The sequence below is a fragment of the Herpailurus yagouaroundi genome, unplaced genomic scaffold, assembly GCF_014898765.1.
Source record: "Herpailurus yagouaroundi ecotype Mexico unplaced genomic scaffold, PumYag 159, whole genome shotgun sequence".
In the NCBI taxonomy this organism is placed as follows: domain Eukaryota; kingdom Metazoa; phylum Chordata; class Mammalia; order Carnivora; family Felidae; genus Herpailurus; species Herpailurus yagouaroundi.
In genome coordinates, this window is record NW_024412400.1 from 10,813,354 (window position 1) to 10,837,380 (window position 24,027).

A 24,027-nucleotide genomic window follows, 5' to 3' on the forward strand; every position below is an offset into this window, starting at 1 on the left:
GAAGAACGGTGAAAAATTTGAAAGTAAGGAGGAAAACATTCCTAGTGGAGGGCATGGCAAGGACAGAGGCCCCCCAAACAGAGCAGCGTAGGGTACTTGCCCCTCAGGGGGAAGCAGACAAGGCGGAGTTTCACTGAGCTCCTGCCCAGAATGAATAAGACTATTAAAATAAATGCAACGCTGCTCTACTAGGAAACACGAGGCATCTCTCACCTACAACTGGCAAGAATCCAAAGGCTTCGTAGGACGCCTGGTGAGGCCAAGGGGAAGCAGACCTCCCAATCATCACTGATGGGAATATCTAAGGTCATGGCCCTTGTGAAGGGGAAATTTGCCAACAGCTACCAAGGTGAGATGCATTTACCCTTGATCCAGAAGCCCCGCTTCTGGGTATCTATCCCACAGGTACACCTGCACAAGGAAGAACCGAGCACAGTTGAGTAACGGCAGACCGGAAGGAAGCGCCCAACAAGAGGGGACTGGTTGATTCAATTATGGCGCCTCCACACCATGGAATGCTATGCAGCTGCCAAAGTCAGGATGACCTCCAGCTACTGATCCAGGGATCTCTAGGATATCTCTACATGGAAAGGTAATAAATATAGATAGGTATCTCAGGAAGAGGAACTGTGTACAGTTGACCCTTGAACAATGTGGGGGTTAAGGGCACTGACCCCCGACACGGTCAAAAATCTATGTCTAACTTGTGACTCCCCCGAAACTTAACTGCTGATAGCCTACTGTTGACCGGAAGCCTTACTAATATAGCCAATTAACATGTATTTTCTATGTTATATGTATTGTATACTATATTCCTACAGTGAAGTAAGCTAGAAAAAGAAAATGGTAAGAAAATCATAAGGAAGAAAAAATACATTGACAGTACTGTACCGTGTTTATTGAAAAAATCTGAGTGTAAGTGGACTCACCCAGTTTAAACCCGTGTTGTTCAAGGGTCAATTGAATATAGACTGCTACCTTTAAATGGACAAGAGAGGGGCGCCTGGGTGGCTCAGTCGGTTAAGCGTCCGACTTCAGCTCAGGTCACGATCTCACGGTCCGTGAGTTTGAGCCCCACATTGGGCTCTGGGCTGATGGCTCAGAGCCTGGAGCCTGTTTCCGATTCTGTGTCTCCCTCTCTCTCTGCCCCTCCCCCGTTCATGCTCTGTCTCTCTCTGTCTCAAAAATAAAATAAACATTAAAAAAAAATTAAAAAAAAAATAAATGGACAAGAGATGGAAAATAAAGATATATATTCAGGTATATCTATTTGTCTAAAGCAGTGGTTTTGAGCCAAGAACAATTTTGCTCCCCAGGGAGCATTTGGCAACGTCTAGAGACATTTGTGACTGTCACCGCTTGGGGTGGGGGTGGCAGGGGCCTACCAGCATCTGGTGTGTAGAGGCCAGGGACGCTGATAAGCACCCGCCCCCCCCCCCATGCACAGGACAGCCCCCCACAACAAAGAATTACCCATCCCTGAATGTCAGTAGTGCTGAGGTAGAGAAACTCTGGCCTAAAGGAACAACAGAAGGATAAACAGGAAACTCAAAGTTGTCCTATGTAAGAGATGGGGCTAATGGCAGGAGTGGCGGGGAGGGTGGCAGGGAACAACAAGATATCTATGCAGCTTTTCCTAATTTTGCCTTTTGAGCCATGCAGACATAGTACCTAGTATATGCTATTTAGAAATTAAGTTTAAGAAAAAAGAAACACAACGTTGTGATGTATAAGCAACGTGAGGGTTTCAGACTGGGAGTCAGGAGCCTGGGCTGGGGATCCAAGTCCTTCATAAACAGGCAGCCCCCAGCCTTCTCAACTGTGCAATATGGCATCTCTTTACAAGGAGCTGATGGGCTCTTCAAAATCTGCCCCACTTTCAAGCTGGCCTGCACCATGGGGGAGGGAGGAGGTACAACCCAAGGTGACGTGGGTTGAATGAGGGAAGCAGGCATTTCTACCACACACAAACTCAAGCACAGGAATGCTCAGATTTTTCTGAATATTTTGCCCAATAATCGCCTTGAAAGCCATGAAACAGTCTCTGTTTCCAGACCAGACTGTTAAAAATCAAACCACAAGATAAATCTGGATAGAAGATAACGAGAGCAAAAGATCACCGGAAGGGTTTAAGGACGTATCATCTCCCTTAACTTATTTTTCCAACCTCCATGACAAAGTTTACATCCTGTGTTCAATCACCAAGTATTAAAAAAAAAAAAAAAAAAAAAAAAAGACAGTAACACAGGGGGCGCCTGGGTGGCTCAGTTGGTTAAGCGACTGACTTCAGCTCAGGTCATGATCTCACGGTTCGTGGGTTCGAGCCCCGCATTAGGCTCTGTGCTGATAGCTCAGAGCCTGAAGCCTGCTTCGGATTCTGTGTCTCCTTCTCTCTCTGCTCCTCCCCCGGATTCACACTCTGTCTCTCAAAAATAAATAAATGTTTAAAAAAATTAAAAAATAAATAAAAAACCACAGTAACCCAGGCCATGAATCTAACTTCTACTAGCCGTACCCAGAGTGGGGACAGAGGTCACCTGCTCCTCTAAAAAGTAAACTCACATGAGAGGAATGTGGCTTAAGGGGAAGAGTTTGAGGACCAGGCCTTCCAATGCCAGGGTCACTAGCTTACCTCGTCATACTCTAGGCAGGTGCTGGGTACCTCAGACCTTTAGGTGGAAAGGAAAATTCAAGATACAAGGTTTCCATATTCATTCCTTTTTCTGGATGCAGCTGTGACTGTCCCAGGAAGGCCATCATTCATCCATTTGGTAGCAAAGGGATGCAGTCTGAATGGACATCCCACGTGCTTCACTTCTAGCTCTGTAGCTCTGGTCACTTAATTTTTCCAAGCCTCGGTTTCCTCATTTGTCTTTTTTTTTTTCTTGGTAAAATTAGGAAATCAACTCACAGGATTGTTTTGCTTAAAGCCCCGTCAACAGTTGACCTTCAACGAATGTTATTCTCTACCCAAAACTCACCTCTGCCTCTCACCTCCCACCTATCCTGCCGATTGCCAGCAGAGAAACAAAAACAAAATCTACATCATATCCCAGTCCTGCTCAGCCTATTTTAGTATTTCTCAATCTCGAATAGTGGTATGGGCCTCTTTAAAGTGAAAATAATTTTTTTAAGTTTATTTGGAGAGAGAGCGAGAGAGAGCAGGAGGGGCAGAAAGAGAGAGAGGGAGAGAGAGAAAATCCCAAGCAGGCTCTGCACTGTCAGCATAGAGCCCAATGAAGGGCCCGAACCCACGAACCGTGAGATCATGACCTGAGCCGAAACCAAGCATCAGACACTTAACCAAATGAGCCACCTAGGCACCCCAAAAGCGAAAATAATTCTCAAAACAACCTCCAGTCATGTTTAAGCCATGTAGTGCCAGTATGAGCAAGAACCAAACGTACACATCTTACAGTTCCTCCACAATGATGAAACCAAGCCAAATTTGCAAGTTAAACAGAACACAAAACCATAAACCCAAAGAAATTGGAATCAACATTAGTTATTATTAGGCAGTAAGATTTCATGAAACTGGACCACTATTTGCAACTCAAATATGGTGCTAACAGCAGTCACACTCGTTCTTTTGTGTTCACTATGCCAGTATCATCTGACATATCCTATGTGATAAGAACTTTTTGATCACTTTTCTCTAGTGGCTGCAAGCCTCTTACTGGACTGTCACCCCACATGGCCTACACAAGTCTGCTTGTTCTCTTCTCCTGAGCCTATGACATTCTACTATAACTTAGCACCAAGGTGACTACAAACACAAGAGTCTACCCTGAAGTCACCTGGAGGCCCTTGGGAAAATTCAGAATGTTCAGAATTTGCTTATCATGTTAACATAACACAATTTTTTTTTAATCCCTGAAAATACAAACTGACGTAAGAAACACTGCCATTTAGTGTTTAGATCAGATCTAAATTCCGGATTCTTGTACCAAAGTCCTCTAAATTTGGCTTCAGACTGCTTCACATACAACACATTTTAGAAACAGCTTAAGCTACACACCCTTATACTTACCCACACAAAATTTTTGTGACGTGGATAATAATTACTTTGAATGTATTTATTTGGGAAAGAATTGCCATCTTTATAGTATTAATGTTTTTCATTCATGTACATGGTATAGTTTTCCATCTTTAGCTTTCAATGAAGTTTCATAGTTTTCCTCCATAAAGGTCATATGTAAGTTTTAAAAATCATATTTGCAAACCGTTTATTGCTTGTATACAGAAACGGGATTGAATTCTGTATTATGATCTTATATCGAGCAACCTTGCTGAACACTGTGATTCTAATCATTGGTAGGTTTTGTCTGCAGACAATTGATATCGGCTATGAATCATGACAGCTCGATTTCTTTCCTTTCAATCCTTATATTTGTTATTTCTTTTTCTTGCTCTGCCACACTGGTGAGAGCCTCTAATACTATGATGAATATAAATGGTGATAATGGACATACATACTTATGTTCCTGATTTCAGAACAGAATGCTTCTAAGTTTCATCATTAGGTATGCAATTTGCCGGCGGTTTTTGGTGGTTGGTCCCACATTTTTTATGCACCCATTTCAATCAGACTGGTTTTCTTAGTAACATGCCATTGAGAGCATAATTGGTATCACTGGGGATATTGTTACTTGAGCTAATATTTTGCACGCTATTGTGCTCAGCACTTACTGTACATTCTCTCTCCTTTCACACTACCCCTCCTAGCCTGGAAAGACCACTCTCCTCTTTTTTACTATCTGTCTTTAAAGCCTCCTTTCAGATCTCACCTCTTTCCGGAAGCCTTCCCTGACACCATGGCTGTCTGAACCTCACTTCCTACTCATTTGGGGAAGTGCAATCAGAGTTTGTCTTAGAGGCCACAGAGTATCCACCAAATTCCAAATTCTCAAACTTGAGGACCAATGGCCAATTCTGTTTAGCACACATAGTGTTTTTCAATAGTGTTGTTTTTTTCCCAATTTTGAAAAATTATGGTAAAAGACACACCACATGAAATTTACCACCTTAACCATTTTTTAATTTTTATTAAAAAAAAATTTTTTTTTAACGTTTATTTATTTTTTTGAGATAGAGACAGAGCATGAACGGGGGAGGGGCAGAGAGAGAGGGAGACACAGAATCGGAAACAGGCTCCAGGCTCTGAGCCATCAGCCCAGAGCCCGACGCGGGGCTCGAACTCACGGACCTCGAGATCGTGACCTGAGCTGAAGTCGGACGCTTAACCGACTGCGCCACCCAGGCGCCCCCACCTTAACCATTTTTAAGTGTATAGTCCAGTAGTATTAAATACATTCACATTGTTGTGAAGCCATCATGGCCATCCATCTCCAGAACCCTTTTTTTTTAATGTTGATTTATTTGTTTTGAGAGAGAGCATGCGTGAGCAGGGGAGGGGCAGAGAGAGAGAGAGAGAGAATCCCAATGCACAGCCCAATGTGGGGCTCGATCTGACAAACATGAGACCTTGACCTGAGCCAAAGTCAGCCACTTAACCAACTGAGCTACCAGGAGCCCCCATAAGTCTGAATTTTAATACACTATTTCTTACGAACCTCCTCTTAAAAATTCTCAAACCACTGTATTTGTGGGTGAGAATGTAAAATGGCACTGCCCCTGTAGAAAACAGTACGGCAGGCGGTTCCTCAAAAAATTAAAACTGGAACTACCATAGGATCCAGCAATGTCACTTCTGGGTTTAATCCCAAAAGAATTGAAAGCATGATCTCAAAGAGATAGTCGTACATTCATGTCCGTAGTAGCATTAATCACAACAGCTAAAACATCTCTCTCTCCCTCTCTCTGCTTCTCCCCGGCTCCCGCACGCTCACTCTCAAGATAAATAAACTTAAAAAAAATTCAGACTTACAGCTTCTCTGAAAATCAAAAGATCTGCTACCATTGAGCCCTTCACTCCTCCCTGGCAACGATCAGCTGCAGCCACGAGGCAGGGCCTCAAAGACGGAAGGCACAATCTCTGCTTCTCCACAAACTCACTGCTCCGTGCAGCCCAATGACTGGCCCGCTTTGCTCATTTATGCTGCCTGCCTGCTCCCTGTTTGTAGATGATTTTGCGACTTCTGGTATGAAGGAGATCGCTAGAGACAAAGGATCAGGACTCTGGTTTTGCCACTTGCTGGTATAACCTTAGGCCAGCCACTAATTCTTTGAGTTTTGGTTTCCTCACCAGGAAAACAAGCTAATGGCATGTGCCTCGGTTGATTTATTTATTTTTATTTAAAAAAATTTTTTTTAATGTTTATTTTTGACAGAAAGAGAAAGAGCATGAACGGGGGAGGGTCAGAGAGAGGGAGACACAGAATCTGAAACAGGCTCCAGGCTCTGAGAGGTCAGCACAGAGCCCGACGCGGGGCTCGAACTCACAGACTGCGAGATCATGACCTGAGCCGAAGTTGGACGCTCCACCGACTGAGCCACCCAGGCGCCCCTCGGTTGATTTATAGTTGCAGGAAATTCAAATGAGATAGCCTGTTTGGAAAAAAGGGCTTTAGAAATGACGGCTGTATTTTCATCTAGTTACCCTCAAGCATGAAAGTCAGTTCCTCAGCTAATTCTAAGTCCCTTGAGGGTAAGGATCTATTACGTATAATCCTATGTTTGCAGACTCCTGGACACGTAGATGTTGCAAAAAGATCATGGGTTCTGCAGTCTGGCTGCATGGGTTCAGATCCCAGGGCTAGCCATGCGGTGTCTGGCAAGTGACCCAATCTTCTGGAACCTTAGTTTTATGACCCACAACAAAACGCATCATGTCAAGTGAATAGTATATATCATGTGAGTTAAGATTTCATAAATGCTTTTTTTAATGTTTATTTATTTTGAGAGACAGCGAGCGAGCGAGCGAGAGAGCGAGCAGGGGAGAAGCAGAGAGAGAGGAAGGGAGAAAATCCCAAGCAGGCTCTGTCTGTACTGTGAGTGCAGAGCCAGACATGGGGCTCAATCTCATGAACTGTGAGATCATGACCTGGGCTGAAACCAAGAATCGAACACTTAACTGACTGAGCCACCCGGGTGCCCCTTCATAAATGCTTTCTTTTAAAAAGCCCTACATTGGGGCGCCTGGGTGGCGCAGTCGGTTAAGCGTCCGACTTCAGCCAGGTCACGATCTCGCGGTCCGTGAGTTCGAGCCCCGCGTCAGGCTCTGGGCTGATGGCTCAGAGCCTGGAGCCTGTTTCCGATTCTGTGTCTCCCTCTCTCTCTGCCCCTCCCCCGTTCATGCTCTGTCTCTCTCTGTCCCAAAAAAATAAATAAACGTTGAAAAAAAAATTTAAAAAAATAAATAAATAAATAAAAATAAAAAGCCCTACATGGGGGCACCTGGGCAGTTCAGTTGGTTGAATGTCCCACTCTTGATTTCGACTCAGGTCACGATCTCGTGCCTCATGAGTGCGAGCCCCCCATCAGGCTCTGTGCTGACGGTATATGGAGCCTGCCTGGGATTCTCTCTCTGCCTCTCTCTCAAAAATAAATAAACTTAAAAAAATTTTTAAAAGCCCTGGATAGATTGTCCCTTTCATTGACAAACCTCAAGCACAGAACACTACTGCTTTGTGAGAATCAGTTGGCATATGAGTGTACTTTCAGATTCTCCGGTTTTCCTACCAAGAGCCTCCAGATAATTTTCACATTTTCACTCACAGCCAAAGTATGACTCAACAGGCTTCATTTTGGCCATCTCTGTAAGGTTGAGGGAACACGTGAAATAATGTGGATTTTTTTTGAACGAATAATTTTCTAAAATATTTACTCTGGGGCCGCCTGGGTGGCTCAGTTGGTTAAGCGGCCGACTTCGGCTCAGGTCATGATCTCACGGTCCGTGAGTTCGAGCCCCACATTGGGCTCTGTGCTGACAGCTCGGAGCCTGGAGCCTGCTTCTGATTCTGTGTCTCCCTCTCTCTCTGACCCACCCCGTTCATGCTCTGTCTCTCTGTCTCAAAAATAAAGAAATGTTAAATAAATAAAATAAAATAAAATAAAATAAAATAAAATAAAATAAAATATTTACTCTGGTTTGGGGCACCTGGGTGGCTCATTTGGTTAAGTGTCCAACTCTTGATCTCAACTCAGGTCTTTACCTCAGGGTCATGAGTTCAAGCCCTGCACTGGGGCTTAAAAAAACTTTATGGGCACCTGAGTGGCTCAGTCAGTTGAACATCTGACTTCGGCTCATGTCATGATCTCATGGTTCGTAGTTTGAGCCCTGCATCGGGCTAGCTGCTGTCAGCACGGAGCCTACTTTGGAACCTCTGTTCACCTCACTCTCTGCCCCTCCCCGACTCAAGTTCCTTCTCTCCCTCCCTCTCTCTCTCTCTGAAAAATAAACATTTAAAAAATTATTTTAAAAAATGTATTGACTCTATTGATCTAATCAACTTTGAAAAGCCTTCCAAGAGGCATTTATATATGTCACTAAACTTTATTCCCCTAATGTTCTAAATTAACTTTATTCTGAATTGGCAGAAAATCATAATTCCTAGCATACACAAAGACAAAATATAAAATTTTACTGGGGGGTGGGGGGGCGCGGCGCCTGGGTGGCTCAGTTGGTTATGCGTCCGACTTCGGCTCAGGTCATGATCTCGCAGTTTGTGAGTTTGAGCCCCGCGTTGGGCTCTGTCCTGACAGCTCAGAGCCTGGAGCCTGCTTCATATTCTGTGTCTCCCTCTCTCTCTGCCCCTCCCCTGCTTGTGCTGTGTGTCTGTCTTTCAAAAATGAATAAATGTAAAAAAAAAAAAAATTAAAAGAAAAATTTTACTAGGGGGCGTCACCCAATCAATCTATCTACAATTTATCTGAACACAAAGAAAATAATTCAGCTAGTAATAATTTAAAAGTATTAACAGCTGAAGTGTTTCATGATTTTAAGAGTAAAAGCAGTATCACATTGGTCTCCAACCTGTTCAGGGACAAAATATCTGAGAAGTTTAAGTAAAACTCTGAAAAAAAATATGAGTATGTGTCAGGCTAATTCTGAGAAAGACAAAAAATTGAAGAAAAACTTCAAACTGAGTGAACTGAGTAGCTGTGCGTGTGTGTGTGACAATCTTACCTCATTCTGTTCTAGACAGATACTCCTTTACCTCATCTAGGTTTAAATATTACGGAAGGTGTCCAATTAAAATGGTGATTAAGTGTTAGGTCCTTAATATATTGTTTTGTGTCAGTTCTCAGAGCAACCTATTAATGTACTAGGTGAGCAAAAGTACTTTAGGCAGAAAAAGAACTTCATCGATATTAGCTAGCCCAAAAAGAACCTAATGGATGCTAGCTGGCCCAAAAAGAACCTAAAGGATGCTAGCTGGCCCAAAAAGAACCTAATGGATGTTAGCTGGCCCAAAATAAAAGACACGAAGCAGCCACAAACATGGCTCTACCCTACGTCCCCATTCGGATTTTTAAACGGAGACCAATGAGTTTCAGAGGGTCTGAGGGACCTTCCCAAGCTCATGGAGCTGAACGGGTTGTTCCGGCAGGGTTTGAACCCAAATCTATTTGACCTTTCCACAAGACAAGTTCACGTGGAGAATACTCTACAACATGGTGCCTAGAGCAAGAGGATTTTTAAGAATTCGCATGGAGAATGGAGCTTCCAGAGTTCAATGCAGGCTGGGCTGACTTAGGCCACAGGGGCAGCCTTGCTCCCGGCCCAGAGATGATCCATTACACAGATCCCCTTTTGCGAGGGAAAATTAACTTTGCCACCAAAGGACCTAGTTTCCACAGCTTGTGTGCACCTGTGGCCAGCAATATGGAGAACAAACCTGCCCCAAATGGCAATGCCTACCATACCAAGAAAACTGGGACCTGGAGGCCAGATTTAGCCCACTGCCTAGTTTTTTATGGCTCACAAGCTAAGGGTGGTTTTTATATTTTTAAATGGCTGTGGAAAAAAAAAAGAATACTTCATGATTTGGAAACTGTATGATATTCATTTAGTTATTTTTTTAAAGTTTATTATTTATTTTGAGAGAGACAGAGAGAGAGAGACAGTGTAAGCGGGGGGTGGGAGGCGGGGAGAGGGGCGGGAACAGAGGATCCAAAGCAGGCTCTGTGCCAACAGTGGAGATCCCAACACGGGGCTAGAATTCACAAACTAGGGCGATCATGACCTGAGTCGAAGTCAGATGCTAAACCGACTGAGCTACCCAGGCGCCCCTAAAAGTATATGAAATTCAAGTCTCAGTGTTCATAAATAAGATTTCATTGGACCATGGCCACATTCACTACTGACACATTATCTATGACTGCTTTTGTGCTACAGTGGCAGAGGTGAGTAGGGGCAGTCAAGGCTATATTGCCTGCAGAGCTTAATACGCTGACTGGTCCACTACAGAAAGTCTGCTGACCTCTGGAGTCGAGCATTTGCTCCCCAGCAGGCCCTGAGCTTTACTAACATTACATACCTCTAATTCTCCCAAGGTCCTGAGGAAGTGGCATTGTTCTCACTGTAACAAGGACAGAACACTCTGAGAGTTTAAATCACTCAAACATTCGAGTACAAAAAAAATGGGCACCAGGCCCCAAGCTAGGTACTGGAGAATTTGGCAGTGAACAAAATGGATCCCTTTCCCCTTTCATGGAGTTTGTATTCCCGAGGCAAAGAGCAAATGTGCAGTTTCCAGTCCCGGTACGTGCTAAGAGAAGAGTCACCACTCAGCACGGGGTACTGTGGCACCGAATCCAGCTCTGTTGCCAATGACCCTGCTTTTTTTAAAAAAGGTTTCATCTTGAATTAATCACAGATTCATAAGAAGGTGCAAAAACAGGACAGAAGCCTTCTGGACCCACGGCCCGGCTTCTCCCAACAGTGGGGCCTTACGTAACAACAGCACTTTGCCAAAACGAAGACACTGATATATGCACAGTATACTTAACGAGTCTATGGAATCTACGGGTTTCACCCACTTTTGCATCTACAGTCTTTTTTAGGAGGACGGGGGTGTACGTTTGCATAGAATTCTATGCAAGGTGCCTGCTCTTCTCCGCTGTGCTACATAACCTCAAGCAGAACCACCTAGAGTGCATACACACTGTTGCCCTGGAAGCAGTTTACTTAGGGACTGTTCTCCACCCTCCCTAAGGGTTCTAAGCTCCCTTCCTGGATCAGGTCAGATGACCAGAAGGTATGCACCTGGACTGCGTTAGCTGGGGCCCTGGAGACTCTCCTCTGTTAAACCAAACTGCCCTTCAGTGTCAGGCCTTCAACTTCCCCTCTACGAGTAAAGGCCACACGAATCCTAGAAAGTTGCCCCCACGTTTTCTTGAGAACTAGACCCAGGACACCATTCGACATTCCTGACATAACTGCTCACATGAGGGGCGCCTGGCTGCATCAGTCAGTAGAGCATGCAACGCTTCATCTCAGGGTTGTAAGTTCGAGCCCCACGTTGGGTGTAGAGATTACTTTAAAACTAAAATCTTAAAACAAAAAAATAACTGCCCACATGAGAGAACTCTCAAAACAGACCCAGGGTTAAACAAAACAAAACAAAACAAAACAAAACAAAACAAAACAAAACAAAACAAAACAAAACAAAAACTCTCCCTCAATTGACTGGTTCCTTCCTTTCCAGTAAAAAGAACTGGTTCCTTCCTTTCCAGTAAAAAAAACACCATTCATTTATTCAATAAAATATTTATCGAGTTCCTCCTATCTTCCAGGTACTGGAGTACGAAGATGAATAGACACAGTTCGTGGCCTCTGTGAGCTGAGATCACAGGCTGGTGTTGAAGACAGACACGAATCATCTAGAATGTCTACTGTTTATTTCCACTTTTAAAATAATGTCGTAGAATCAGTTACTTAGATTTTTCAATAAAAAATACAATGTGGGGGTGCCTGGCTGGCTCAGTTGGTGGAGCATACAACTCCTGATCTTGGGGTCGTGAGTTCAAGCCCCAAGTTGGGTGTAGAACTTACTTAATTAAAAAAATAATAATACAACCTGAGGACTAAAGGGGAAAAAATAATAGGCATGATAAGAAAAAGTATGGCGGCCACAGAAGGACAGATCCCCCCCAGCTTGTGCACCAGAGAGTGTGTGACAGGCAGCATGTGGTCCCCCACCAGAGGCCCTGTCCTAGCCCTTGGGCTCACTTACCTCCTTCCTCCTGTTCTCTCAAATTAGATTATTTTTCCACTTCTGTTTTGTTAAATTTCAGTGTATATTTAAATGGGGGTTTACATGTACTCATAAAGCACTTCAAACCCTTTTTAATTTTTTGTTAGGTTTATTTACTTATTTTAAGAGAGAGAACGAGCATGAGTAGAGGAGGGGCGGAGAGAGAAAGTGGGAGAGAGAGAATCCCAAGCAGGCTCTGAGCTGTCAGCACAGAGCCCTACGTGGGGCTTGATCTCATGAACCATGAGATCATGACCTGAGCTGAAATCAAGAGTCGGATGCTTAACTGACTGAGCCACCCAGGCACCCCTTCACACCCTTTTTAGAAAGAAGTGGGCTGTAATTACAAATTATTACAATTTCAGAAAAGATCCCAGAGGCACCTCAACATATCTAGAGCATCATTTTCTGGCCACAAACTAATGGTGTATTTGAGTCTCTGAAACGGATTGCCTTCGTATCTTCCTTATTCCTCCTCTGCTACCTCAGCTTTCAAAGTTGGGGAGATGTGTGCCCATGTGCGAAACATATTGAAAATGTTTTTGCTGTCGAGATAAAATCCTGGGAGCCATAAATGGTGAATATCCTGCCCTGGAAGGGACAGTCCCGGACAAAAGTCAACTGCCCAGCCTGAAATGCTGAATGTCCCACGGAAGATGGCACCCCGCCTGGTTACTTCATGCCCTGGCTCACATATGGGAAAGGAAGCTAACTGCCCTACCGTGCACTGCTCATTTTGCATACCCCCAGTATGGGCGGGAGCCTTGTCTCTGCAAGTCTGCGACTTCTCCAGAGGGCAAGGCACGCCGTCTCCTGTGGGCCCCCATTGCAACTAGTGGAGTATTAGCCACACACGAAGAGCTCAAGGGACAGTGGTTCAGCCCAAAAAGAAATTCAAATGCCAGTGAGAGCCGATTAGCAAAATTTTCCCGTTTGACAACTAGATGTCATAGATAAAACAACACAGATTGTCCCACGGCGGGAAAAGAGCAAAGAAAAATACAGTGACAAGAGTAGGCTCTAGATGACCACGTGCTTCCTCATAGTTTGGGCTACATACAGCTTTGTTTTTTCATTATTGCCTCTTCGCTCCAAGGAGCCTTTGTAAAAATACTTCTTTCCTAATGCCCTCCACTCCTCTTCCCATCAAAAAAAATTTTTTTTTCCTTAATCGAACATTTACTTAGTGCCTATCATGAGCAAGGAGCTCTTTTAAGCCCTCGAGATACAGTCATGACAATACAGATCCTACCCTCACATGGCTCACGTTCTAAAGGGAGTATCAGAAAAAAAAGATAGGATCATCCAATGGTGATATAAATGTCACGAAAAGTAAAGCAGACGCAGGAGGCCACAGTGGCTGGAGGGGCTGACCCAGGAGGGGAGTTTGCAGATTGAATAACCTTGGGTTCTGACTCCAAACGAGGCAGGAAGTGGCATAATGTGATACATCTTAGTAGGGTCTCTGGCTGCTCTGCTGAGAACAAGACTGGGGGATCAAAGGCCAGTGAAGAGGCAACTGTCGGGGCACCTGGGTGGCTCAGCTGGTTAAGTATCCGACTCCTGAGCATCCGGCTCAGGTCATGATCTCACGGTTCATGGGTTCAACCCCACATTGGGCTCTGTGCTGACTGCGAAAAGGCTGCTTGGGATTTTCTCTCTCTGCCCCTCCTCCCCACCCCTCTCTCAAAATAAATAAATAAGCTTAAAAAAAAAGAGAGCAATTGTCAAAATAAGACAAGAGAGGATGTTAGTTTGGCTGAGGGTGGAAATTCTGGAAGTGATGAGTACTGATAACACTCTGGGTAGATTTTTTCAGAACTTTTTTTTCTAACAACCAAATCACCACTGTCACGGCTAAAAAAAATTAATAATTATTGAATATCAAAACTTATTAATATTCATATAGCCCTGGATTGTCTCATAATTTTTTTTTATCATTTGTTTCTTTGGATTAGCATCCAAATAGGTAAGGTCTCTATATTGCAACTGATTGACATTTGTCTCTTAAGTCTCTCTTAATCTATACATTTCTCCTCCATTACTCTTTTCTGTTTTTTTAGTTTAAAATTTGTTTTTTGGAGAAACTGTCCTAATGACACAGTTTGGATTTTACTGACTGCATTCTCAGAGGTTCTTTTACAGTTTTCTCTGTCCCCTGCATCTCCCCAAAATTGGTACTTGGGGTTGAGTTGCCTGTGAGACACGCAAGGAGAGATGGTGTGTCGGCAATTATAAATCTGGGATTCAGGGGAAAGGTCCAGGCTGGAAGTAGAAACTGGGAGTCCTGGACAGAGAGAGTGTAAAGCCATGATTCTGGAAAGCACTGAGGGAATGAGGGTAGACAGAGCATAGAAATGTTGGAAGGCCTGAGCCCTGGCAATCCTGTGCATACAGCTGGGGAGATAAGAAGCACATCCGGTCAGATAAAAGAGACCAAATTTAGGACAGTAACCCCAAAGTCCAGTAAATAGCAGGGATCATTAGTCTGTGATGTGCCAAGCGTTTTGCCAGGCACTTGGTATACTGAATATATAAAGGTACTTTGTAAACTAAAAGGTATAATGTAGAAATCAGCATTTATGCATTAGGATGAGAAAAAGAGAAAACTCAATTTGGGAAGGGAAGGAAGGGGCAAGTTGCCCTGAGGAGGAGTTAGCCAGGCCCGAAAGAGAAGGAAGGGAATTCTAAACAGCAGAGAGTATAAAAACACAGAAGTGTGTTGCATGAGAACATCAAGGCAGAGCTAAGAATGGAACCTCAACTGTTTACAGGGACCAAACAGGTAACATCCCTGAATGAAACACATCAGGATTAAAGCAGTGAATGGCAATGACTCTTGGTCTGTGGCGGCACAGAATGCTAGTTGTCCACACACCCACTCTCGCCTACTCACTGCTTTAGTGAGAACTGGATTTTAGCCATTCGCATGGCCATAGAGATGAGACCACCCTTCTCCAGCCTTATCAGCAGCCAAATGCGGTCACACCAGTACATTCTGGTCAACAGGATGGGAGAAGAAATGATACACACAATTTTCAGGTTGGGGCTTGAATGGTGCACCCTCCCCTTCCCCTTCCTACTGAGCAGACGTGATGGTGGGAAACCAAGCGGCATCGGGGGCCACGAGATAGAACCCACTGTGGAAGACAGAGAGAAAATAAGACAGAAACTGCTGGAACTCTGGAGCTATGGAGCCACTCTATCTGCCCTGGACAACTAGCACTTTGACTGTCAAAGGAGAGAAAAACAAGCTCCTATCTTGTTTAAGCCACTTACTTTGGTCTTTGTCACAACAGTCAAACGTGCATCTTGACCAACACTCTTACATGCAGGTGGCAGCCATTTCTCGGCTCCAAAGAATTATTGCCAAGAGGGACAGTGAGTCCAATGCTGTACATTTGTCCATTTTCCAAGAGAACATGGAAATGTAGGTTTTCTTAAAATATCTTTTTCATATTGGCAACTAATTCTGATTTTCAACACTATTCAGGCCAACAAAACCAGTCTGGGGGCCATTCTCATTTCTGTTTCACAGGCTTCTCTGAAACGAAGACTTTTATTAGAAAAAAACAACACAATTTAGGGTGATAACAACGACAAGATATTCAGAGTCCTGCAAGCTTGGGCAAAACAAGAGAGTTCTCACAAATCCTCATTACCCTCAAATACAGTCTCCAAGGTGGCTCCATTCCTTGGAGCACGGACTCCCCAAGCCTGTGAGTCAGCAGCAGCAACAACCATAGGTCTTACCTGCCCGTCGCCCACTGCACAGCCTCCTGGGATACCAGTGGCCTTTACCATGCTGAACACTGCCCCTTTCTTTCTCTTGCTTCCCCCTCCTTTTTAAGATTAAGGAATTTCTCACGAGATAGGGATGGGCAACAGTACCATGCAAATATCACCCACTGATGCAAAAAATATCAAAGGTGAAAAAGACATCCCTCAGTTTCATACGGAAGGTCTGGTAGCCTCACCAAACAAGTTCACCCAGACAAACCACTCCCTGGAGAAGGAGTGGGTGGTGGCATAAGACACGGAAGATGCAACATCCAATGCTCATTTTGTGGGACCCATCGATGAGACAAGTTATAAGGAAACAAACTAGGTGGCATCATCACTCTGCAGGGCCCTCGCTCACACTCACTTCTACAAAGTAAAATCCTGTGTGATACAACTTCAGCTGAGCCCATCTTCCCCTGGAATTCAGGCTTAAATGCCTATGCAAACGTCCATGGCGTCCAAGGCTAGCCACAGGCAATTGATTGCTCTAATTTCCAGCAGGGCAGCGTCTCCTTGAAGGTACTCACCATACAGGTTCAAACTGCGCACTGTCCTCGCAAGCTGATTTAAAGATAAGACAAATACCATGGAGTTACTGTTGCAGAAGCAGCACAATGAACAGACTAAAAAAAGATCACGTTCCAGGAAAAGAGGTTCCTACTCATGACACCATCTGCCCTCTAGGGGGCTGGTGTCCAGTTGGGAGAAGAGCCTTTGTTCTGTGGTGTTCCCACTGGGAGAGATACACAAATTTAGAGGTAGAAACTGGAGAGTTTCCCTGCATAATAGAGGGAGAAGGATTTGGAGGTAAGGAGGATGAGTAATCCAGGAGGGAAGGTGACAAAACAAGAGGGAGAGGAGAACGGAGTGGGAGGTCCACTTGCATTTGCCAAGAGCCTCTTGTCCATCGCTGGTCAATGCCTGAAACTAGCCCAACATTCAGGCAAGTGGGCTTCCTATGGACGCTGAAAAGGGGAATAGCCAGGGTCAGGGGATGTGGGTGAGAAGGCAGAGAAGACGAAGAGCACACTGGCTCTTTGTGAATTAGGGAAGCCTATGGGAGGCCTTCAGGCTCCTTTACTGAGATTCTGAGTAGTTTCACCAATGCCCTTGAGGGAAAGGGAGTCCCCTATCACACCTGGGTAACATCAGTTCCCCCCAAACAACAGTTATGAGTTCTTCCTGTGCCAGTCACTATGCTAAACAACTTACATGAATTTGAATTTAATTTTTCAATAGTCTCAAGAAGTAGGTACTATTTGACATGTTTTACAGATGGTTTCAAAATGTCATGTATTTGTTTATGATCACAGAACTAATAGCTGCTAGGCCAAGACTGAAAGCTTGATCTGTTTGACTCTAAATTCTGCCATTTCTGCTCAGAAATACGCCATGTTTAGCATTAAGAAAAGGCTTCAGGTTAGAGATTAGATTTACTAATGATGAGACTCCACAATATCAGGAGACTCCGCAGTGACCCGTGCCTCATGATACACTGCACCAGGAAGGGCACGTATCACTACAGTGGTATTCCTGACAACGTACCCTGAATCTACTCATGTGGGAACATCAGACAGGCCCACTTCAAGGAGCATTCCACAAAACAACTCCCCTGGATTCTTCAAAAGTGTCAAAGTCATGAAAGATAGGAAGACTGAGGAACTGTTCTAGGTTAAAAGACACTAAAAAGACATGACACTAAATGCAATGCATGATCCTGGAATATATCTTGGATAGGGAAAAAGTGAATAAATATAAAGGGCATTATTGGGACAAATGGTAAAACTGAAGTGTGAACTGTCTTAGTATCAAGGGTACATTTGTTGAACTTGACAGTTATACTATGGTTCCATAGGTAAATATTCTTGTCCTTGGGAGACACAAGCCAAAAAATCTGGGCTACCTGCGGTCATGAATTCTGCAACCTACTCTGAAATGGTTCCACAAAAATATTAAATAGACAGTGAGGGAGGATGAAGTAGTATATTTACATTTGAGAGATCACAGTGAACGGAGGAGGAAATTCATTGTACTGTTCTTACAATTTCCTTAGCAACTTTAACTTTTTTAAAATTAAAAAATTATGGGATGCCTGGGTGGCTCAGTCAGTTAAGCTGCCAACTTTTGATTTTGGCTCAGGTCATGATCTCAGGGTTGTGAGATTGAGCCCCAAGACGGGTTCCGTGCTCAGTGTGGAGCCTGTTTAAGATTCTCTCCCTCCGTCTCCCTCTGCCCCTCCCCCGCCAAAATATAAAAAAATAAATAGTGTTCAATGTCTTTACTAAAAAGAATTTTAAATTAAAGGATTCTGCCTTCAATTTCTAGTGATATGACAGGCTGGTTATCCTCCCAAACGAAACAAGTATAGATAAAACATTAAATATTTTTAAACATGTTGCTGAGCTGGCATGAAAAGAAAGAACCGTAAGAGGCCAAAAATGAAATGAAATGGGAATCCCGGGGAACAGTTGAATGCCAAAGGGAGTTTTCATGCTGACAGTTTGTTGAACCTCATGGGGACCTTGAGCTTCCATCTTTTTTTTTTTTTTAACAGCTTTTTTGAGATCTAATTTATATACCATAAAACTCACCTGTTCAAAATGTACAGTTCAGTGGGTTTTAGTATACTCACCAAGCCGGGCAACCATCACCAGTATCTAAGATCAGCACATTTCATCATCCCCAAAAGAAACTCCATACCCATTAGCAGTCACTCTCTCAATCATTCCCTCCCCCGCCCCTCCAAAGCCGGGCCCTGTTAGCATTCACCTACTTTCTACTTCTATGGAGTTATCTACACTAGACACTTCACATACATGGAATCCTACAACATGTGGCCTTCTGTGTCTGGCTTCTGTCACTCAGCATAATGTTTTCAACGGTCATCTATGCTGTAGCATGTATCAATACTTCATTCCTTTTTATTGCTAAACTTATAATCTACTCTATGAATATATTAGGTTTTATTTATCAGGTAGTGTTCATCAGCTGATGGACATGAGGGTTGTTTCCACCTTTTGGCTATTGTGATTAAAGTTGTTGTAAACATTCATGTTCAATTTTTTTCTATGGAAGCTTGTTTTATTAGATTATTTTGAGTATATGCCTAGAAATGGAATTGTTGGGTCATATAATAACTCTGTTTTTCCTTTTGAAGAGTTGCCAATTTTTTTTTCCAAAGTAGCCACACCATTTATCAGTCCTTTTTTTTTTTTTTAATTTTTTTATTAAGTTTCTTTATTTTTGAGAGGCAGAAAGAGACAGAGCTCGAGCGGGGAAGCGGTAAAGACAGAGGGAGATACAGAATCCGAAGCAGGCTCCAGGCTCTGAGCTGTCAGCACAGAGACCATTTATCAATCCTAACAGCAGTGCCTGTGGGTTCCAATTCCTCCACATCCTCACCGGGCCTTATTATTGTCTTTTTTTTTTTTTTTTTTAATTTTTTTTTCAACGTTTATTTATTTTTGGGACAGAGAGAGAGACAGAGCATGAACGGGGGAGGGGCAGAGAGAGAGGGAGACACAGAATCGGAAACAGGCTCCAGGCTCCGAGCCATCAGCCCAGAGCCCGACACGGGGCTCGAACTCCCGGACCGCGAGATCGTGACCTGGCTGAAGTCGGACCCTTAACCGACTGCGCCACCCAGGCGCCCCTATTATTGTCTTTTTAATTAAAGCCATCTTTCGGAGTGTGAAGAGATATCTCACTGTGCTTTGGATCTGCGTTTCCCCAAAGACTGAGGAGAAAGTGCATCTTTTCACGTGCCTACTGGTATATTTTCTCTGTATATTTTCTTTAAGAAACTGCCATCCAAACCCTTTGCAGAGCTTCCACCTTGGTGCAAGATGGCAGAAGATGATTAAAGCCAAGGGCCCACACAAGGTGAAAATTTTAACAGGAAACAACCTCCCACCCCCATCCTACGTAAAGCTGGAATCTTAAAGGACATCCCTTCAATGTGAAGGTAGAGAAGAATTAACTCACTGTCCAGAGGGAACAGCAAGATAACAGCTATCTCAGACTTGGCAAAGGGTAGAGAGCAAAAAATATCCTTTTCAATTTAGACACACTCAGTCTCTCTTTTGGGTTGGGTCTAAGTCTAGTTAGGATATAAAGAGCACAGTAGATCTGGAAAATTTAAAAAGTTTCTAGAAATGTAGAAAATTGAAATTAAAATTTGAATGTATAAACAGCTAAAAAGATAATTGTTAAAATAGAGGAAATAATAATAATAATAATTAATAAAATGCAGGCCAGGAACACAGAGTTGGAAGTCATCAATTTGAAAGCCATAGAAGATAGAATCTAAGGCTCTAATACATATTTAATTAGAGTTTTAGAAGAAAATGAAGTAACATGAGAAAGACAATATTTCCAACATTTCAAGAGATAATGGCTGAAAATTTTCCAATATTGTTGAAAGATGTATAATTGGGTCCAAGAAGCTCTATTAAACACAAGGATAAATAAAAAGAAATCCTCAGACATATAATGAGATTGTCGTATACAAAGGCAAAGACAATTTTAAAAGAAAAAGAAGCCAAATAAAAAAGGAAAGGCAAATCTTAATTTGCCAACTTCAGTAGCAGCCATGGAAACCAATAAAACAAAAGAATAACACCTTTAATGAATGGAGACAAAATGGACACCTTAGAATTCTATAATCTGTGTAATTATCTTTCAAGAATGAGGAAGAAAAAAGATTTTCATAAAAATAAAAACAGATGGTAGGCCTGAGATATAAGAAAAAACAATGAGCAAGGATACCAGGCAACCATGTGGTTGTGGGTAAAACAAAACTGTTGACTGTATACAAAAATTATAATGCCTAACATGTAGGTAGAAAGGAGTACAGCGCTAAATGACTAGAAAATATTACAAATTGTGAGAGATGTCATCTGAATTAGAGTTTTGAGGTCTCTGTTTTTGCTTAGAAGCAGGTTAAAAATAGGCATTTATTTTAACCTGGATAGCAGACTAAGTACGCATGTTTTTTGTTTTGTTTTTATTTTTGAGAGAGAGAGTGTGTGAACAGGGGAGGGGCAGAGAGAGAGGGGGGGACAGAGGATCCAGTGCGGGCTCTGCACTGACAGCAGCGAGTCCGATGTGTGGCTTGAACTCACAAACTGAGTTCATGACCTGACCCAAAGTTGGACACTCAACTGACTGAGCCACCCAGGCGCCCCTAAATACTCATGTTAAGATAGCTAAGGAATCCACTAAAGAACAGACAGACCATGACTTCTAAACAAGCAGAAAGAAAAAAAAAAGGATAAGAAATACAAAAAGGAAAACTGAATCATTGCAAAACATGGCAATCCTGGAGCCATCGACATCCTTCTATGTCGATGGGGCAAATTATGGTTCATTCCTATACCGGAATACAATTTTAAGTTAATGAGCAGCTACATGTGTCAACATGGAAAACACTCAATGATGAATGAAAGGAGCAACAGAAGAAAGCATCATGTGATTCTATATTCTGCAAAGTTCAAAATGAGTCAAGGCTAAACAATGGCTGTAACACTTTGAACTTTATAGAATACAAAGCCAGGACAGGGGTTACCTCTGGGAAAGTGGACAGGGCACACAAGATGCCTCTAAGATACGGCAGAGTTCTATTTCTTAAACTGAATGGTGGGCATATGGTTACTTGTTTTATTATTCTTTAAATAGTATATGAGTTTAGTACAATATGCACTTACAAAAAAAAGTTTTGTTTTGTTTTTTAAATGTTTATTTACCTTGAGAGAGAGAGAGAGAGCAAGTGAGTGAGGCAGGGGCAGAGAGAGAGGAGAAGAGAGAGAATCCCAAGCAGGCTCAGCATGGTCAGCTCAGAGCCTGACTCAGGGCTCAAACCCATGAGCCGTGTGAGATCATGACCTGAGCAAAAGTCAAGAGTCCATTGCTTAACCGACTGAGCCACCCAGGCGCCCCACGTACAAAAAGTTTTAAGGAATCTTAGTTCCAGGGGCATGGTACGAGTCTGCAGAAGACACTTCCCTACGTCTTAATCATGCAAGTCAGCAACAGAATGACTGTGGCTCAACCTTTTCAAGTACCCCAAGAGAGAGGAAACCCAAATACTACTTCCCATCTGAGCTCCCTTGCCACAGGCTAGCAGCTAAGCCAGGCTGGTACTAACCAGTGACCTAGTTAACTGAGCTTTGGTCTTCCACCTTTCACTAATCAACTTAATCACAGAAAGGGAAGTTAAAAAAAAAAAAAAAATCCGCCATTAGCTTCCCAGGGCAGTGCGAACATAAGCTCGTGATTTGAAATGTGAATGAATAGGAAAACCACTCAGGATTCATGTCACAGTTAAAGGAACCTGAGACATTATTTCCAAAGTATGAGCTAGTAGAATATTAAATACAGCGATTATGGTTCTCCTTAAACATCTCCATCTCTAAGGAAATTTCTGGGTCTGTGAAACCCCAGAAGGAGGCCAGAGCCTCAAAGCACACGGACCTTTTTTTCCCCTAAACTTGAAGGCAGAGTTGCTGACAAGTCCTAGATATTTTCTCCTCTTGACTGTCACACGATGTCAGGCAACACAACTCCTCCGTCTAAAGAATCTTGTTCGAGAATGCCCCTTCATGTCTGCTCTCAGTGAAGTACTTAAGACAAAGTTTTTCTCTTTCTAAAGTGATCTTTGATGTTTGCCAATCCTTGACTGATAAAGATTGTATAGATTCTTGTTGTACCCTCAATTTAAAGATGTCTGTCCCAGGGGCGCCTGGGTGGCTCGGTCGGTTAAGCGTCCGACTTCGGCTCAGGTCATGATCTCACGGTCCGTGGGTTCGAGCCCCGCGTCAGGCTCTGTGCTGACAGCTCGGAGCCTGGAGCCTGTTTCCGATTCTGTGTCTCCCTCTCTCTCTGCCCCTCCCCTGTTCATGCTCTGTCTCTCTCTGTCTCAAAAATAAATAAACGTTAAAAAAAAAAAAATAAAGATGTCTGTCCCACATCAAGCCCCTTCTGGAAACAAGGTGGGTTATAAATCAACAACAAAGAGGTCTTTCTCCTCTGAATTATTTTCTCTCCAGAAAGTGGCACCACTTATAATTAGGTTTTGGAAAGATGAAGGAAAGCGTAAGGCAAGATAAGAAGGTTAGACCTTTGCATGTTTTTCCAAAACAGGCCATTAAACCCAGACCTCCGGAAAGCTGACCTACCCCATAGCTTTTTAGACCTTCTTTGAATAGCATTTACACAGGAACATAAATTGATGAAATGTTTCCACTGCACCTACGAAGCTGGCATCATTCATAATTGTGCCTAGGCCATTCTCCTAATCTTTCACAGTCTAAGTAACTGACCGTGTTAAAAGTTAAAATAAGCAGGGCCTTGTGGTTCTTACTGTAGCCTTAAGCTTTCTTTAGTTAGAAGTATCATCGTATCCCTAACCTCAGTACGTACCACAGAAGCTAAATTCTACGTTCATGCTCATCACTGGGTGCACAAAAAAATCCTAGGAGCTAAGACAAGGCCATTCATTCTCAATGCAGCCCTGTCCAAGTGGGATTAATCTACATACTCTGCATCTACTGAGAAAAGAGGAAAGAAAGAAATCGATATGTAGCCAAGAAATAAACTAGTGTTTACCTCTGGGACAGGGCTTACATGTATTTTAGCTCATTTTCTCTTCTGCTAATTATGAAGTCATCATCACCCTTCTCATTATTAGAGATGGAAGTTCAGGAAATATCAGGCCAGTTGTGCAAGGTCACACAGCTAGAAATGGAATGCATGTCTAAATTGAAAAAGGGTAAGCCCTTAGAGTGTCCTAGAAGTATGAAAAATCACAGGTCTTTCACTTCCAACACAATGAGCCTAGTAGAGTCCAACGAAAGTGGCCGTGATAAGCACGGCACGTGGATCCACTCAGCTCCACTTCGTGCCCCTTGCAGCACACGCCTTCCCGCTCACCAGAGGCTGGAAACCAGTCTATAGCCCAGGTTCCACACATGATGTAGCTTTGGCAGACGCACTCATCCGAGGCTTAGAAAGCAAAAGACAACATCATGGGGCTACACATGCCTTGGCTGCTTCTGTATTCCCATTGCAAAGTCAACCAAGGAGT

The 24,027-nt window shown here is 43.2% G+C and overlaps 1 protein-coding gene across 2 annotated transcripts in view; it reads right to left on the minus strand.

Annotated features, from left to right (window-relative positions):
• Window positions 1-24,027, minus strand: part of CMTM8 (CKLF like MARVEL transmembrane domain containing 8) — a 100,457-nt gene that overhangs the window by 64,577 nt on the left and 11,853 nt on the right. Inside the window, exon 1 of one of the 2 annotated variants that reach the window (XM_040479980.1) lies at window positions 15,915-16,123. The exons of the other annotated variant lie outside the window; for it this stretch is intronic. Within the exon in view, the coding sequence (XP_040335914.1) occupies window positions 15,915-15,965 (51 nt within the window). The 5' untranslated portion in view covers window positions 15,966-16,123. Of the gene's footprint in view, window positions 1-15,914; window positions 16,124-24,027 lie in introns of those variants that run through there. 2 annotated transcript variants of the gene reach the window in all.